The 20,062-nt window shown below is 38.1% G+C and overlaps 1 protein-coding gene across 10 annotated transcripts in view; it reads right to left on the bottom strand.

The window, feature by feature from the left end:
• LOC101886435 (inactive dipeptidyl peptidase 10) overlaps window positions 1–20,062 on the bottom strand; it is a 126,826-nt gene that overhangs the window by 62,378 nt on the left and 44,386 nt on the right. For 6 of the 10 annotated variants that reach the window (XM_087307536.1, XM_087307533.1, XM_087307538.1 and 3 more), the window contains exons 2-5: window positions 19,199–19,313; window positions 15,841–15,936; window positions 6,172–6,266; window positions 4,075–4,146 (exon numbers count right to left, since the gene is read on the bottom strand). Coding sequence is in view for 6 of the 10 variants with exons in the window: in XM_087307533.1 (XP_087163659.1) it covers window positions 4,075–4,146; window positions 6,172–6,266; window positions 15,841–15,936; window positions 19,199–19,313 (378 nt within the window). In the remaining 4 variants the exon portion in view is untranslated. Of the gene's footprint in view, window positions 1–4,074; window positions 4,147–6,171; window positions 6,267–15,840; window positions 15,937–19,198; window positions 19,317–20,062 lie in introns of all 10 variants that reach the window. The other 4 variants (XM_087307535.1, XM_087307532.1, XM_087307541.1 and 1 more) reach the window with 1 other exon arrangement.

Below are 20,062 nucleotides of genomic sequence, written 5' to 3'. Positions count from 1 at the left end.
AAGCAAAGTCAGACCTTACTGTCCTAATTAAATAATTAGAAATCAAGGCATGATCATACTTTGTTTAGGTAAAATAAGCATAATCTAGAGGCTTTTGCCTTTCATATAAGCCACTTCTGATCCCAAATGATCAACTAGAAGTGAAATATGTCTGTATGTGCGTATGTGCGTATCTATCTATCTATCTATCTATCTATCTATCTATCTATCTATCTATCTATCTATCTATCTATCTATCTATCTATCTATCTATCTATCTATCTATCTATCTATCTATCTATCTATCGTGAAAAAATAAAGTGCTTAAATTATCATTTAATTAATGTAACAAATCGAACCATTTATAAATTGTCCTAAAACAGGTTTTATTTATGAAAAATGCAATCGAACAGACTGCAACTCTAGCATATGCTTTGAGACAAAACCATAAAACAGAACGCATGTAAATGAGTGACAAAAAGCAATATGCACAAGAGACATAGAAAGAAGGAAAGAGAGAGAAACAGAGAGAGAGAGAGAGAGAGAGAACAAGTGCAGGAGAGAAAGTCTAGATTATACTGTCAGTGTTTCAACTGCCTGTTTTTCCTCTTTATCCTGTCTTTTTTTTTCTCCTCATGTCTACGCCCTGCTCCGTGGTTCTCCTTTGAGAAGAGCGAACACAACTGCAGAGATGATTATTTTCTGAAGTGGAGCTTCGGCGGGGGGATAAGAACTACAGATTGCTGTGGTTGCTCAAACAAATAGCCTACAAGTTGTTTATTTGCTGGCTGTTACTAAACCTTCTGTAATCACAAAGGCTCGCCCCTGTGTGATGCTCATTACCATTCAGAGCCAAACAGCTCCTCTCCTCCGTTTCCATCTCTCCCTTTTCCTGTCTGTAACCCTCCTTCATTCCTTCAATACAGCTCAGCTCCTCTGTGTTTCAATATTCAATTCCTGCCACGTCTGCTGTTCATCGTAGCTGTGTTCGGTGTTGAACAGGCTGCAGAAATTATAGACGACTTAAGTGTTCTCTCTTGCTGGTCTGAAAGCGTTTTTGTTCGGTCTGATAGATAAAAGCTGTAGTTCACTCTCCTAACACCGGCACAAAAAAATGCTTGTGCCATCAATACATGCATGACATGTCTGACAGATGTTGCTGTCGGTGTGGGGAAACAAATATGCTACACAGAGGACACATTTTTTTAAATTCTACTAAGTAAATAATAGTTAAATAATATCTTATTTACAAAAACCTAAAGTCTTTATATGAAGGCAGGGTATGGGTGATTTGTTTGTTATGCTGGTTGAAAGTCACATCTCATTAGCACTCATTAAATGAAAGGGATAGTTGATTTAAAATTAGTATTCTGTCATCATTTACTCACGCTTTACTTGTTTCAAACCTTTATGATTTTCTTTCTTCTGTTACAGCTGAAGAAAGCAGTAAACCTACTACCGACTCCCATAGTATTTGTTTTACCTTCTTTGAAAACCAATGGTAGGTTAGTACGACATAGTGGAGGAGAAAAAAATTGGCTGGGTGAAAAAAAAAATGGGTGAAAGAAAAAAATGGGTGGGAGGAAAATATATATTTCTAAGTTTTTGAGTTCTCTCGCAAAGTTTTGAGTTCCCTCGCAAAGATATTTTGCGTTCCCTCGCAAAGTTTTGCGTTCCCTCGCGAAGATGTTTTGCGTTCTCTCGCAAAACTGTTTCTCCACAAACACTTCCTGTTCACTGCACTCACGTAAACCCTCCCGTTTTTGCCGAAATTCTCCCATATTTTACCATTCTACCCCACTTTCTTTACATTACTGTGCGCTAATCTTCGCCTTTCACTTTACAACCTCTGAACCAGTGAATGCATGTATAAACGCTGACTGACAGATGCGCTTCGTACAATAAACTGATCCCAGATCAGCGTCTCTGCGCGCCATTTAAAGGGACACTTCTGTTATCAAACAAGTGAGCAGCAAATGAATCTCATGTTTTTTTTAGTTTGATAACAGAGGTGTCTCTGTAAGAATGCACATAATGAAAGCAGTCCATTACTTTAGAAACTGTTTGTGCTCATTTAAGAGAAAATAAGCTGTTTAAAATAAAACATGCAGGACGGAGATGTTTCATATTATTAGTGTATTTGTCTGTTTAAACATACACCCGCTCCTCGTGTACGACGCTGATCTGGGATCAGTTTATTGTATGGAGCGCGTCTGTCAGTCAGCGCTTATACATTCACTGGTTCAGAGGTAGCATATGAAAGTCGACGATCGACGCACAGTAATGTAAAGAAAGTGGGGTAGAATGGTAAAATACGGGAGAATATCGGCAAAAACGGGAGGGTTTACGTGAGTGCAGTGAACAGGAAGTGTTTGTGGAGAAACAGTTTTGCGAGAGAATGCAAAACATCTTTGCGAGATAACGCAAAACATCTTTGCGAGATAACGCAAAACATCTTTGCGAGGGAACGCAAAACTTTGCGAGAGAACGCAAAAACTTAGAAATATATATTTTCCTCCCACCTATTTTTTTCTTTTACCCATTTTTTTTTTCACCCAGCCAATTTTTTTCTCCTCCACTACCTCCCTTCCGGGGTTCCGTAGGTTTACAGCTTTCTTCATAATATTTTCTTTTATGTTCAATAGACGAAAGACATAAACTACTTGAGTAAATAGTGAGTAAATATAGTGTTATATAAATTAGGGGGTGGTAAACTGTCCCTTTAAGAAATTTAAATGTATGTATATGTATTTATATTATCTACGGAAGTAAAGAACCAAAAACTTTGTCCAATCAAAACGTTCAGTCTGACTTCGTATAATACTATAGGCTTTCCTACCGTCTTGTGAACATGTGGATGTTGTTTGTGCAGAGCTTTCCTGTCATCAGTGCCTTTCCACTTTGTCGAATAATTGATTTAGCATTGTTTTTCAGATAAAGAGAGTCAAAAGCTTACATACAACACCTTTATCTCAGGGCATACTCACGCTAGCCACGGTTGTGTTGAACTGAGCCATAGCATGCTTGTCCCCCCTTCCCTCTCCCCCAACGGCCTGCACTCACACTGCATCTTTACCTTCCGAGCCGGAGCATGCTTACATCATTGATGATGCTCCTGTTCAGTTTAACAGGCAGAGAAGAGCTCTTGCTCAGCACAGTGGACACATTGCTTTAGAGTTTTGTATTATTTTTAGTTGTTTGGGATGCAGTGATAGGCAGTCAAATATTGATGCAGTGATACGCAGTCAAATATTGACATCTGCTGAACAGATCCAAACTTTTGACAATCATGAATTACCATGAAAGTCCTCGTGCTGCACGTACTAGGAGATTTGCTAAAGATGGCTGCTGACGTGCAGCGAGGGGTTTGTATCTTTAATAAACTATGACAGCTCGTGTTCATTAAAAAGTACAGATGATTAATATATCCACATGAAACAGTCCCTTAAAAGTGACGTTGCATCTTCAGCTTCAGGCTCAGGAGCACATTGCACTCACACTACAAGCATATCATCCCTGAGGTATGGCGCACTTCTTCCAACCAGACCTGGGGTGTGGGGGGTCAACTGAGGTTCAGTTGAGTGCTCCTGGTCTGGTTCGAAGAACTCATACTTGTCAAACAAACCGGGAAATGGGGGTGAAACATGCCCAGGCATGTTTCGGATAGCCTAGTAGTCAGCTCAGAATAGTAGGCGCTCAGAATTCAACTTTCTCCAACTACTAATCCAATACGTAGAAGCAAATGGTCTGACTGATTAAACAATTATCTTAGATGGATTAACCCGCACGGATTAATTGTTACAATGTACACTAGAAAAATAAACATTTAACATTTTTAATTTCACATAAACTTTAAGGTAAGGATTATGAAATTGTACTGCCCAAATTATCAAAACTGAAAAAATAGCTTGTTCAGCATTTAAAAAAACAATAAAGGATAATGTGTGGACCCCACTATGCTAAGATGTGTTCATGAATTTGTGTGTCAATGGCACAAATTAGTAACCAGAACAATATAAAGATTATTCTAATTTCTGACACATGTAATGTACAAGATTACTTCTCATTACTTGTTTCTCTGTTCATATTACTTACATGCTGGATATTATACGCCATCAAGATGAACCTCTTGTCAGCAGAAACCTGGAACTTCATTGACTTTAGATCCTAAAACAGAAAAACAAAACAACATTTATGATCTTAAAAGGCCATTTTTCCTCTCATCCATCTGTTTGTAAGAAAATAAGCAATACAATGTTCAATGTACTTTCAAATGGAAATGTTTATTATATATTTTATATTCTATGATAGCTTCCTATTTATTGGCGTTTTAATATTTATATTTATGCAATGTATTATTCAATCGTAATTTTCCAACACTTATTTTAATTTAAAAAAAGATTATTATTGTACATTATTAGAGCTTATTTATTTTGGAATTAAGTTAATTATTTAACTGTTTACTCTGGGGCAGCATGGTGGCATGGTTGCGTGGGTTACTTCCGGATGCTCCGGTTTCCCCCTCAAGTCCAAAGACATGTGGTATAGGTGAATTGTTAAGCTAAATTGTCTGTAGTGTTTGTAAATGAGTGTGTATGGATGTTTCCCAGTGTTGGGTTGCAGCTGCATAAAATATATGCTGGATAAGTTAGCGGTTAATTCTGCTGTGGCGACCCCTGATTAATAAAGTCATTAGGCCGAAAAGAAAATGAATGAATGAATGTTTACTCTGGTGCAAGGTTTTATTGTTTTAAAGGGATACTTCACTCAAAAAAAGGAAATTATCCCACTATTTGCTCCCAAATGGTGAGCTATGCGATAGGTGAAATGTGTCCTTGCTATCCAACATCACCCCCACATTTTTGGATTGATGACGAGAATTTTCCCTGAACATTCATAAAGAGTTATAGCAATATTCTAGTTTTTTTCTAAGTATTTTTTTTTGTCTAATAAGCAAGACCACAGTTTTTTTGTGAATTTAGTAATAGAAAGTTATTCATCAATTTTTTTTTATATCGGATAGAATCTGTTAGTTTACCTAGAGAACTCGTAATTGTTGTGTACCATTGACATTTTTATATATATAACTATTTATAGCTGTACCAAGGGCTTGACATTATCACCTGCCAAACCGCACTGTTAGTCACGAGTTAGATAGACACCCCCACTAGCCACTCAAGCTGATTAAAAATATTTTTGATTGTAGTTTTTTAAAAATCAGTGTTCGACAACAAGCATGGCCCAATATTCTAGCAAATATGATCTCAGAATCAAGAAGCAGCATGACTGACAAATATAATTGTGTTTGCACAAGGAAAGAAAAGCAGGAAAAAAAATCTAAATCCAGTAATTTTGGCAAGTCAAAGTCAAATTTATGCATATGAAACATATTTTCCCAACAACAAAATTGTGGCTAGTAAAAATGGCGAGTGGATAGTAATGTTGGAAATCCACTAGCCACAGTGGCTGGTGATCAAAAAAGGAACATAATGTAAAAAGGAAGGGACCAAGTATTGTGCCTTGTGGTACCCCAGTGTGCGTTTACATCCATATTAAATAATTCCACAACTTGAATTCTTCTTTCTATAACCCCATCATTTACAAACCAAGACTGCAGAAATTGCATTTTGGTAAATAAATGCTGTTGTAGCCAATAAGACGAGAGTAACAGTGTTGACAGTGTAGGAGGAGCTGTAGAGCAGAAGTATCTGCCATCTCGACAACATTGCATTAAACATCTGAGGCAATGACCTATATATGTTTCTCACTGTCACCGTTCAAAGGGTGGCCCTGCTGAAACAGTCTCTTTGAACACACATGCTATGGGATCAACTGGGAAGAAAGCTGGAATAAAAGATGCAGCATTAACTGCCAGAGCCTCGGAAGCCGAAACGCTCTTTGCGAATTCTCTTTGCTCATTTTTAGCTGTGCTTTCTTTAAAGACGCCTGTCTACCAGTGCATAGCCTTGCTCTATGGACTGACCCATTTGTCAGGCTTCATGAAAATGGAGCTAATGGAGTTGTATGTCTTGTCCTGCTCTCATGCCTCAAGGGGGTTGTAATTCTCTAGAGAGCTGCTCTATGCAGGTGGTTTGGGATAAAAATCAGACTGTATGTGTGTGTCTGCATGGCCATTATTTACTATCTTACTGGTTTTTATGTGAGTGCATGCATGTGTAAGTGTGCACTCACCAGGGTGCTGTTGTCCAATAGCGTGGTTGTGAGATTGGTGCTGAGATTGTGAATTAAAACATGACCTTCCTGGGTGCACAGTGACACTTCATGCTCTGTAAAACAAAAACAAATTGAGCATTTAATAGCTGAGCTTCAGACAGACCTGAACATAGGCCAGTGTTGGGTCACAAAATTAATTTATTAATATATTAGCTCACAAAATTGCAACTCAGGCTTATTCTAAAAATGTACTGCTATATACATTCCTGGACAGTGCCAAATACGTCCTAGGAGGTACTTTTTTGCAGTTTTGTTCCACCAGAGGCTGCTGTGTACGCTTTTTGAGGTCTCAAATTTCTTGCAAGTGTCGTTCACGTCTGCTGTTCTCACGTAAATCCACCAGAGGCTGCTGTCGACTGACTGACTGACTGACTGACTGAATGACTGACTGACTGACTGACTGACAGACTGACAGACTGACTGACTGACTGACTGACTGAATGACTGACTGACTGACTGACTGACTGACTGACTGACTGACTGACTGACTGACTGACTGACTGACTGACTGACTGACTGAATGAATGAATGACTGACCCAACCAATAATGTTTTCAAAATCACTAATTGACCTGCCCAGCGCCTTCCCTAAACCCAACCAACAGTTTTAAAAAGCAATTCAGAAAAAGAAAAGCCTTTGCCTTTGTTACGATCCTTGATGGCAATTTGTCTAGGGTATTAAAAGGAGTAACATAAAGATGACCAAAGTATAAACTGATGTTGAAAAATGGCAAAAGAAAACACCAAACAACAAATTAGCACCGCAAAAGATTTATTGCTCCCACATTATTTACAATATTTACAAACCATAAGATAAATTTGAAAAGAACCAAGACAAATAGGAGAGGGAACTGAAGTTTGCGCATGGAAATCAAAGAAATAAATATAACAAAAACATTCCCTTAATCTCCTCCCCAATCCACTAAATAGGAAAATAACAATATGAAAAGAAAAGTCTTCAGCGCAAAGCGCCCTGAACTTACTCTAACTAATAAATAAAAATACAAAATTAGCGCACTTCGCTAACTAGTGTGTCTATACATCAATAATCCTGCGTGCAAATATGTATGTCACGTGACTTACTATGTTGTTCCAGATCTCCCTTGTCAAATCACAGAAGGTTTTGAATGGAGCATTAGCGGGCTATAGATGTAGCAACACACGTCAGAACTCTCAAACAAATCTCACTCAAAGTCATCAGTTACTCACTCAAAGTCAACATCAATAAATCTCAATCAAAGCACACATCAGTAATAGCGACAACGCACACGGACACCACCAAACAGACAACACGCCAAAACAACAACAGCTGATCTCTCCCCGTTGCCGCTTCCGTTTTTAAAGGGCTCTGCAACGAACGCGATTGGCAGAGAGAGAAGTCATCGTCACATGGTTGATTAGGATTGGCAGTCCTGTCAGCCAATAGTGCTCCAAAGTAGGCGGTACCTGAGAAAATGACAGGGGCGGTACAGAGAGAGAGAGAAAGAGAGAGAGACAGAAAGAACATACACGCAGCAAAACGTTGCGGTTCGTAACACTCCCCCACTTAAGAATAAACTCTTTTTCAAAACAAACAAAAAAAAGTTTATACTCGTGACAGTGCATCCGCTAGAATATTCTCAACTCCCTTCTTGTGCCTAATATCCAGGTTGTAACTTTGCAAGAAGAGTGACCACCGTGTCAATCTCTGATTGTGATTATACAACTTTGAAAGAAATGTCAGTGGACTATGATCCGTAAAAACTATCAAAGGTTGTACACTACATCCAACATATACTTCAAAGTGTTGCAAAGCAAAAATTAAAGCAAGTGTCTCCTTTTCAATCACAGAATAGTTTAACTGATTCTTGTTAAACTTCCTCGAAAAATAACTCACCGGGTGAGCTATACCCTGCTCATCATCTTGCAGTAACACAGCACCAGCGCCAACATTACTTGCATCAACCTCAAGTTTGAATGGACGATTTAAATCAGGGGCTGCAAGAACTGGTGAACTACTCAACAGTGTTTTCACACTCTCAAATGCATATTGGCATTTTTCATCCCACACAAACGATTTAGAAGGGCTTAAGAGTGAAGTTAATGGACTAACCACAGATGAGAAATTTCTACAGAAGCTGCGATAATAACCAGCAATTCCGAGAAATCTTCGTAGTTCACGCCGTGTCGTAGGAACTGGGAACTCAGATATAGCCTCAACTTTCGCTTCCACAGGTCGAACTTGACCATGTCCCACTTCTTTTCCCAAATAAGTCACCTTCGCCTGACCAAACTCACATTTTGTTAAGTTAAGGGTCAATGAAGCACTTGCAAAACGTTGAAATACATCACGTAATGACTTCAAATGTTCACTCCAATCTCTGGAATAAACAACAACATCATCCAAGTAAGCGCTACAATTAGGAATACCGGCTAAAACGGTGTTTACTAACCTCTGAAAGGTAGCAGGTGCGTTTCGCAGTCCGAACGCCATGGCCGTATATTGTGCAAACGCATCTGGAGTGATAAAAGCAGCAATATCAGATGCTCTAGACGAAAGTGGTATTTGCCAATAACCTTTCAGCATGTCTAATTTACTCACAAAGTTGGCATATCCTACATTGTCAACACAATCCTCCATTCTAGGAAGTGGATAGTTGTCAGGAACCGTTAGTGCATTCACTTTTCTAAAATCTGTGCAGAATCTAAAAGAACCATCAGATTTTGGCACTAAAATACATGGAGAACTCCATGGACTAGAGCTAGGCTTAGCAAGACCATTATCCAGCAAATAGTCAACCTCTTGTTGCATAACTGAATGTTTCACAGAATTTACTCTGTAAGCGTGCTGTCGGACTGGACGAGCATCTTTGACATCAATGTCATGTTGAATGACATTTGTGAGTGTTGGCACATCATTAAACAGACACTTAAATTCAGAAATTAATGTCACAAGATCGCGTTTCTGATCAACAGTCAAGTTTTTAAAATGTGAATCAAGATCTTTTAAAATCTCAGAATTAGACAAACTCACGGTAGACTGAGAAATACTTGGAAACATAAGCCCATCTTCATCAGCATCAACAGGATTTTCTGTCACAGCCACAACAGAAATAACAGCATTATCCGTCATTTTCTCAGCATCATCCTGTGCCCTCGAATGATAAAGTTTAAGCATATTCACATGACAAGTGCGGGTTTTTCGTCTTCGGTCGGGTGTACAGATCACATAATTAGTCTCGCTCAATTTTTCTTTCACTTCGTACGGTCCGAAAAATTTAGCTGACAGTGAAGAACCAGGTATAGGCATAAAAACAAGAACTGCGTCACCAGGCTTAAAAGAACGCGCAACTGCCTTTTTGTCAAATGTTCGTTTCATTTCTTTTTGCGCACGGGCAAGTGAATCTCTAGCAATTGAACAAGCGGTCTGCAACCTTGCTCGAAACTTTGTTACGTACTCTAAAACATTCGTTTTTGAATTGTCAGTTTCCAGAATTTGATCTTTTAGAACCTTCAAAGGTCCGCGCAATTGGTATCCATAGACCAACTCAGCTGGGCTAAAGCCGAGTGACTCCTGAACACTCTCTCTAATCGCGAACATCAGCATTGGAATACCTTCATCCCACTCATTACCAGTCTGCATGCAATATTTCCGTAACATCGACTTCAAAGTTTGGTGAAAACGCTCCAGAGCTCCTTGGCTTTCTGGATGGTAAGCACTGGAGGTGCGATGTGTGATTCCTAAATTTTCCATGACCTGTTTGAAAAGCTTGGACATGAAATTAGTGCCCTGGTCACTTTGCACTATTTTAGGCAAACCAAAAGTCGAGAAAAACTTAACTAATGCCTTAACAACAACAGGTGCAGTGACTTTTCTCAAAGGAATTGCTTCAGGAAATCGAGTGGCTAAACACATCACTGTGAGCAGAAATTGATTACCACTTTTGGACTTTTTAAACGGACCTACACAGTCAATAAGGACATGTTCGAATGGATCGCCAAGAACAGGTATGGGTTTTAACGGTGCTGGTGGAACAACCTGATTTGGTTTTCCCGCAATTTGACAAACATGGCAAGAACGGCAATAACGAGTTACATCACTTTTTAATCCAGGCCAGAAAAAGTGTTTTAAAATCCGATTGTAAGTTTTCCTTACACCCAGATGACCCGAAAGTGGATGATCATGTGCCAAGCATAACACATGTGGGCGATATGGGGCAGGAACAACAATCTGATAAAAAGCATCCAATTCTTCCTTGTCAGGTGACGAACACCACTTACGCATTAACAAGTCGTTGTCTAAAATGTAAGCGCTTTGTTTTGTTTTGGCCAAATCAAGTGAAATTGCAGCATTAAAAAGTGTAGTCAATGTTTTGTCTTCTTTCTGTGCAGTGATCAATTTTTCTCGTGTGATCTTTAAATGCAATGAATTCTTGTCAGTTACATCATGCAAAATCCTCACCTTTTCTGGTTTCTTTTTCTCAAAGTTCAAATTTTCCTCTCCATTTACAACAGAAGGAAAGAAAGAGTCATTCAATTCAATCTCTTTGCGCGACTGCGCACGAGTGACAGCGCACACAGGAAAAACATGAGGATAGGCTTCACCCACCTCATCAGATGTGCATTCTGTCGGTTCATCCAGAACTTCTAATAACGGCATGACTTTTCCTCCGGCTAAATCATTGCCCAGGATAAAATCTACCCCTTTCATAGGCAGTGAAGAACAAACTGCAACACGGACAAGTCCAGAACATAGATCACTTTTTAAATGCAGATTATGCAAAGGTCTCTTTACACATCCCATTTCAATTCCTTGCACTACTACACTAGAATGACATGACGTCTCATCAGAAAATTTGATCACACTTTCAACAATAAAACTTTGCATTGAGCCTGTATCACGAAGCATTGTGATTTCCTTTTGATCCTCATCACGACCAGTCAGAGAAATAAACCCCTTAAGAATAAAAGGACGGAACGTCTCCTCCACCTTATCTTTTGAGATTTCAGCCACACTCTGATTAAAAGTCTTTACAAAACCTACAGGTTTAGCTTGTGATTGTTGTTTTCGTTTAAGTCGGGGGCAGTCAACTATTACATGACCTTTTACATGGCAATAGTAACAGTTACGTTCATCGCCAACTCTTGGTGCATTATTTTTCGAGCGCACAAACTGTGTGTTAGATAAAATTGGAACGGCAGGTGCATTCTCCACACGTGAGTGAACAAATACGTTCTTGTGAGTTAAAATGAATTCATCAGAGAGAACAGCGGCATGTGACAATGAATTTACCTTTTGTTCGTTAAGATAAACTACCACTTTCTCAGGCAAACAATTCTTGAACTCCTCTAAAAGAACAAGCTCACGCAGTGATTTAAAATCTGCCACATCACTAGCTACACACCATTTATCAAAAAGCGTGCCCTTTTCTCTAGCAAACTCCACAAAAGTTTGATTAGAAGTTTTCCTATGCGTCCTAAACTTCTGTCTATAAGCTTCGGGAACTAATTCGTATGCACGAAGTATTGCTGATTTAACTGAATCATACTTTAAACTCTCTTCAAGTGATAAAGTAGAATAAACTTCCATAGCCTTGCCTACAAGTTTACATTGCAGTAACAAAGACCAGAACTCAGGTGGCCAGTGCAATGAAGTCGCAATGCATTCAAACGCATTAAAATAAGAATCAACTTCAGATTCTCTGAATTGTGGAACAAGCGCAATGTGCTTACTCACGTCAAAACTTGAAGTGGATGAAGTCGACACCGGAGATACATATGAAGAAGAGGAAGAAGCTGGAACTGGCTGAATAGCCTCCGCAGCCTTCTTTGAAGCGTCCAACTCGAGCTGGCGCAGTCTCACCTGCGTATCAGCCTCGATTTCGAGTCTGCGTATCTGCAAACGCAAGTCAATTTCAGCCCGACGGGTGTGCTCTTGCGCATCATAATAAAGACGTGCCATGCGAACTTTCAGTCGCGCATCATCTCGTGAACCTATGGAGAATGGGGAGAACGGTTCAAACGGTGGCAAACCAACATTCGTATCAACAGCGGCCTCCACCCCTGCTTCTGCATCTGTACTGCCACTACACACGTTCTGATCTCCCATATCTAAAGAAGTCACCACCTCATCAACAGGGCTTGCATGATCAGCCGTCTCATCCATTTCAATATTTGGCGTGATAAGAACATTAAGCTCAACCAACTGCTCTGTTAACTTTTGCTTAATTTCAGCTTTACGATCCTGTCTGTTAACTACCAGTTTAAAATGATCAGCAATCAAAAACAAGTCTTGTTTCCGACAAACGTCAAGCAGCTCCAATGAAGGACTCTTAACAAATTCCTCTAAACTGAACATTTTAAATTAAAGTGTCGCGTGCTCAAAAAGTGCTGCAAACTGCTACTTCTGCAACTTACCTAAATGTCAACTACTATACAGCAATTTCTGTTGCCATCAACACAGCTTTTCTTTGGTCATTTTTTCAAAGATTATCATCTGATAAATTTAAGAAATATTAATTTCAAAAATTACTTTTCAAAAATTATTTTCTTGATGAATTCAATTTATTCCAGATGATTTATTTTATCTTACCTTAATTGATCTTATTTAATGTCTCAGATAAATATCCGGGACGAGGCCCCATTTCATGTTACGATCCTTGATGGCAATTTGTCTAGGGTATTAAAAGGAGTAACATAAAGATGACCAAAGTATAAACTGATGTTGAAAAATGGCAAAAGAAAACACCAAACAACAAATTAGCACCGCAAAAGATTTATTGCTCCCACATTATTTACAATATTTACAAACCATAAGATAAATTTGAAAAGAACCAAGACAAATAGGAGAGGGAACTGAAGTTTGCGCATGGAAATCAAAGAAATAAATATAACAAAAACATTCCCTTAATCTCCTCCCCAATCCACTAAATAGGAAAATAACAATATGAAAAGAAAAGTCTTCAGCGCAAAGCGCCCTGAACTTACTCTAACTAATAAATAAAAATACAAAATTAGCGCACTTCGCTAACTAGTGTGTCTATACATCAATAATCCTGCGTGCAAATATGTATGTCACGTGACTTACTATGTTGTTCCAGATCTCCCTTGTCAAATCACAGAAGGTTTTGAATGGAGCATTAGCGGGCTATAGATGTAGCAACACACGTCAGAACTCTCAAACAAATCTCACTCAAAGTCATCAGTTACTCACTCAAAGTCAACATCAATAAATCTCAATCAAAGCACACATCAGTAATAGCGACAACGCACACGGACACCACCAAACAGACAACACGCCAAAACAACAACAGCTGATCTCTCCCCGTTGCCGCTTCCGTTTTTAAAGGGCTCTGCAACGAACGCGATTGGCAGAGAGAGAAGTCATCGTCACATGGTTGATTAGGATTGGCAGTCCTGTCAGCCAATAGTGCTCCAAAGTAGGCGGTACCTGAGAAAATGACAGGGGCGGTACAGAGAGAGAGAGAAAGAGAGAGAGACAGAAAGAACATACACGCAGCAAAACGTTGCGGTTCGTAACAGCCTTATTTTTACCATGTTTTCAGATTTTACCACATTCTCACCCTGTTATTTACTTTTATTTTTTGGCTTCTGTTTTTGTCTAAGCTGCATTCTGGAATCGTTCTTCATCGGACTCAAACCCCATTAGGGGTGTCAAAATTAAATGTTTCTTCTGTGCACCTTGATGCAGATGCGGACAATTCGGTATCGATTCAGTAATTATCGTAAGTGGTTATTATGTTCTGATGTCATTTATCTCATATGCGCTATGTCATGGTAGCTTACTATGGCGAGGGAGGCGAGCGCGAGTATTTACATCGCTCCAACTACTTAAAAGTGCAGAAACTGTGAATAATTTGTGTGTGTGTGTGTGTTTGCTGGACAGTTTTTGTGCTACCCACTGCGCCACCGTGCTGCCCTAATCCCTAATATAGTTTTGTTTATATTTTACACTTTGCACTTTTAAATTTTTATATTTAAATAAAGCCAAGGCAGATTTAGCCTTACATTCCTTGCTATTAAAGCAAAATCAAAAGTAAACACATAAATATATATATATATATATATATATATATATATATATATATATATATATATATATATATATATATATATAAACAGGAATCACCTTTTGAAAAAGTACATCATGTCATATAGCTGTAGATTATCGGTGTATAAACAAACTGAATAGAATAGAAAAGAGAAACAACAAAAGGTGCTCCACAAGACTTTTAAACTTGAATTATTTTACCATCCAGGCACCTCTTTAAGAGCCCATATTATGGTTTTTTGAAAATTCCCCTCCATGTAGTGTGTAACACAGCTCTAAGTAAAGTGAAATATCCAGTTAAGGCTTAAATCTGTAAGTGTACGGTGTTTAAAACTGTTGATTCATCTATAAAAGAGTCGACTCATAGTGCTTCAAACGAGTCGCCTTGATAACTAGTCATTAGGTGTTTCGCCATGACGTAATAACAAAACCAAGTAGTTGCACGGGCAAACCCGGGAGATTTGAAACCTGCGGCCCCGCCCTCTAACACAGAAAAAAAAAACACACACACACACATACACACAAACATGCCGGTCGATTGAAGTCACACTGCAGATGGATATTATTGAGTCTCTACCCAAAGATGAAACCTCAGCATTAGTCCAGCCTTGAGCAGTTTGAGTGCTTCTGGAAACTACATGATACAAAGAATACTTGATCGGCCGTTTGTTAAAGGAAGAATCAGTAAAGACTACTGATGGACATGTCAGGACAAGGATCTGTTTCTTTCTCCATTTCTCAAGTGTAACTCAAGTGTGTGTGTGTGTGTGTGTGTGCGCGCGCGTTGTCGTCCGGAGGAGGGTTGTGTGTGTGTGTGTGTGTGTGTGTGTGAGTGTGTGTGTGTGTGTGTCTGTGTGAAAAGAGCAGAGTGTGACAAGCTAAGAGATCTCCTCGCCAGTAAAATAGTTAGTCACCTGTATTTTCAAGTCCATCGTCTGTATTTACATTCACCCACTGGCAGCTAAACTCCACGTCTTACACTATGAAGCGTGTATGCACTGTGACTACTTTTAAAATCTTGATTAGCTGCGGGGCATTTCACTCTGTCTCTCGCTGAAGACAGTCACTATCGACCAATCGCAACAGACTGTCATCGGTCCAATCAGCGCAGATTAGCTTCGGGCTAAGGAGGGGTTTGGGAACAAATTAATCACTGGACGATTCATATGGGAGTCGCTGGGATAATTAGGTAAAAATTAATGCAGATTATAATGACCATGAAAGTGTTTTTTAACATTGCATGCATATTAGACTGTTGTTGGAGACCCTTACAACCAAAATATGACCCTACTTCATGTATAATATGGGCTCATTAAAACTGCATTTTCGATATATTATGATCCACTAATCTTAATCTTGCATGTTGTACAATTAAAATTGAATGTAAACTGAAATGCAGCCTGAATTAACACCACATTTATTAAGGAGTAAATTGAATATTTTAGCTATTAGCAGAAAAACACACCACTCCCCTGTTGCATTTTAACACACTGAATTGTTACACTCCAGGAGCTTTCATGTGCAAATCAATGAAGCTAAAGCATTCACTTAAACAGTTTATACAATCTGAGTTCTCACCACTTAGCCATGTGGCACAGGGGTTGTGAATTTGGAAATCCTCGCTCTCCAGGTTCTCCAGAGTGAGACGAGACAACCGTAGGAGATGGGACTCATCTGAAACACAAGATCAGGCAGGCGGTAAAGAACAAACACAACTCCTGAGGAAAAATATATCAACATGAAAAATCGTCTAACAAAATGTAATATTGATGTTACTAATGCAAATGTAATAAGAAAAATAAAATAACATCAATGTGAAAAGTGATTCCACACACTGCAGATGTGCATTTCTTAAAGATGCACTCAGTAATTCTTCTTTAATTACATTCTTACACATATAATAGATTCAGCTTATTTTAAAGTAAACAGATTTATAGATTCTTTCCAAATAGCCAAGTGGTTTAGAAAGAGAGAATATTTTTTTCAAAACATTTTAAACATACTAATTTCAATAACTAGTTTCTTATAATTAATTTGTTTTGTCTTTGCCATGATGACGGTACTTAATATTTTACTATATATTTTTTACTATATATATTATTTAACTAGGCCTGTTAATTTAGCAACAGGGTTTCTGCAGGTTTTAAAAAGTCAAATCTAAGACTTCTTACAATCATTTAAAGGCCATTATTAATGAAATTTCAGACTTATATGGGGCTAAACACTATACAGATTTCTTTCTAATAAAAAAGAAAAGAGTTTTATTGTTCTCATCTAAAACAATTATAATTTAGTTATTTCTTATCCACATATTTTAAATAATGTGTAAAAACAAGCAAACTCAGGTTTTAGAACTGCACTTTTTCAACATAACATACAAAAATACTTACAAAAAGTTCAATGATTGGAAGTTTTTGGCCTGAATGAGTAGCTTTTCATGGACATAGAAAAATTTAGACCCGTTTAAAATGATTCAAGAGCAACAACACAATATTTCTGTTATTTTAAAAAATTTTAAGGCCTAAAATTTTGTTTCAGCAATTTAAGGAACCCAGGCTCATTCTGAAAATGTACCTCTATACATTTCTGGAAAGCGCCAAATACACTCCAGGAGCTCCATTTTCTTGCAGTTTTTGTTTTCGCGAATTCACCAGTAGCTGCTGTATATGCTCTCAAATTTCTCTCAAAAATGCCATTCGCACCTGCTTTTCTTATGTAAATCCGCCAAAGGCCGATGTGTACGCTTTTTGAGATCTCAAATTTCTCTCGCGAGTGCCATTCGAGCCTGCTCTTCTCGTGTAAATCCACTAGAGGCCACTGTCAACTGACTAACTGACTTACTGAATGACTGACTGACTGACCGATAGACTTACCCACCAATCTACTTCCCCAAACCCAACCAATAGTGCTTTCAAAAGCACTGATTGACCAGCCTACCCACTTCTCAAAACCCAACCGACAGTGTTGCAATCCAGAAGAAGAAAAGCCTTCATCAGATTTTCACCACATTTTTAGATTAATTTTAAAGAGAAAATACAGCCCTACGTACCTCTGGCTATATATTCACGATCTCCAGAAATGTATATAGGGCTACGTTTTTAGAATGAGCCTATGTTGAAACTTAAGACAACACAGACACCCTGAAGCAAGTTATTGGGCAACAGTGGTTTGTTTTGTAGCTAACTGAATAAACAAATAATAAATGGGCTAATAATCAGAGTTTCTGCAGATATCATAATGTCAAATTTAAGACTTTTTAAAACCTTTTTAAGACGATTTAGTATTTTTAAGACCTATATCGCAATTTCAAAAACACACGAGAGAACATGTAAAATCACAAAATTAGTGGGAGATTAAATGTATTTAAAATGAACAGTACTAAAGACAGGTAAGATGCACCATTGAACTACAGAAAAACAAACAAACAAACAAACAAACAAACAAACAAACATCTTAATGCTGATTTATACTTTCACCTGGCGCCGCATTGCACACCTCATAAAACGGATGAAGCTTTTATACTTGACGCATTCGCCATTGAGACAGTAAAATCAGACGAATAAAAAGATAATCATTAATATAATTGAAGATGTTTTTAGGGGCCTCTTTTTTGTTTGAACAAACTTATCCCTCAGGTTTTTCCAAACTTTTACAAAAAATTTCCTCCTTTCCCACTGGTGTTGCGATTTCTAGCCAAGAATTATTGGTTATCTGGTTCTCCCTATGATCACGCATGGATGGATTATAAAGATGTCAGTACAGAGACGTATCTGTTTTAGACAAAATCTCTTCAAACTGTTTCATATTTAACTCAGTTCAAATGCGGCGCCGTGCGAACTGTTCACCTGAGTCTCAAAAAATTCCATTAGCTCTGTTATGCCGTTATTTCAAGGACAAATGTCGTGAACTCAGTATTACAAGTCGAAAGTGCATTCATATAATATGAGCGAGCGAATCTCTTTGCTCATGCACCGATTTTCTATTTGTGGATAAAACTGCGTGCAAGACATCGGAAAAATAAGACCTGTCCAAAAAAGTCCTAGAACAGCGAATTTAAGACTTTTTAAGGCCTTAAATTTCGATTTTTAAAAAAATTTTGACTTTTTAAGACTTTTTAAGACCCTGCGGAAACACTTTATAATATTGACCATTAAAAAATTATTTAAACTGCTTTTTTTCCAGCCAAACTAAAGGAAAAAAATATTCTAAGAAATACTGTCAAAAATCCCTTCGCTCTGTTAAACTTCACTTTTGAAAAAGTCATTTCAATTGTAAGCTTTGAAAAGAAAAATCACATGAATGTTTGATGTTCTGCTATGCTGGGATTAGAAGGGCTTCTGTTATGGTGTTTGCATGTCCAAAATGAACCCTTGCCAAGAGCCAAAAGCGGATGTAACTTGGCTTTGTCCGTTTGCCCGCTCACTATATTGCATAAACTCCTCTCTATTCCAACATAACAGATCATTACACACACTCCCTTTACTCGTCTTACTCCGAAACACAGAAAATAATTACACATAAATTCAACATTTACTCTCCCTATTCAGCTTCACACAAAGCATACAGGGAAATAAAAAGGCTCAATGAACAAAACAAAGACAAATTATGTATGAAGTCCCAATGCAAACGGATTAAGTTATAGAAATTTATGTTGATTGCATGCAAAAGAAAAACACAAGCTCTTTTAAAATCCTTTTCTCTTTCGTGTGTGTGTGTGTGTGTGTGTGTTGCTCGCTTTGTTTCCTCTTGTCTTTTTGTGTTTTTGTTTGAGGATGGATGTCTTATATATGAGCTCTCTGGCGCTCACATAAACCCTCTATAATCTTCTGTTGTTTTTCCTCCATCTCTTTCTTCTATTACTGTAGCTGATCTCTCTTATGCTTGGTTCCCATTTTATTCCATTTATATTTATTTACTGCTTTCGTCTCCATCTTACCGGGTGTGAGGAGAAAAATGGAAAGAGTCACAAGAGACATGACCCCCAGGATGACCACCATGGCGATACCGATTCCCTTCCAATTTCGAGGAGGTCCTCCTGAGCTACCAAGATCCTGCTCAAAAAACAAAAATAGCTGCATTAAATTTGTTGCCCCTTATATGCATATGTTTCCCAGTAAAGGTGCAGTATGTAAGTTTGATACCCAGAGGTTAAACTAGGTATTGCATTCCTGTTTCAAAACACATGCAAGCGCAGGTTGCCAGATTGACAACACCAAAAGGAGCATGCCTGACTATCGAGTCTAAAGACTGATTTGAGCCTGATTTTTATCGTGTTCTAATTAAAAGCAAAGGCACAAGATAGAACTATTCAGTTTATCCTAACAGAACAACAGGATAAACTGAAAACAACCACCTCAGGTACACCTCATGTGCTGTATTCAGGTTAAATGTTGATAATGTGATCATTTGAATGCCATTTTACATTTATTGCCATACTACTGAAAGCAGTGCAGATAGTTCACCTCAGATCTTACAAATAAAATGAACCATTTGAAATTTAACTTTAGAACTGTGACTCGGTGCAAGCCAACACATATCAGTGATTTAGCATCTATATTTAATAATGTTAAAGAGATTTAATATGTATTAATCAGATTATAAACCTTTCACTTTTGTTGAAGTGCAGTAGGTGCACTATTCTGTGCTTTTGAATGGCTGTATTTAAATTTCTGCTGTGTTTCGTCTGATGCAAACAGCTAGTTTGCTTATCACTGCAAATCTCGGCACGTAACGCACATTTTCAAAGCAGAATATCTGACTTCAGCATTTTTTTCAGATAAACAAGAATGCTCACTTATCA

This window comes from Danio rerio, chromosome 23 (assembly GCF_052040795.2).
Source record: "Danio rerio strain M-AB ecotype USA chromosome 23, GRCz13ab, whole genome shotgun sequence".
In the NCBI taxonomy this organism is placed as follows: domain Eukaryota; kingdom Metazoa; phylum Chordata; class Actinopteri; order Cypriniformes; family Danionidae; genus Danio; species Danio rerio.
This window is presented reverse-complemented; position numbering and strand designations above follow the sequence as displayed.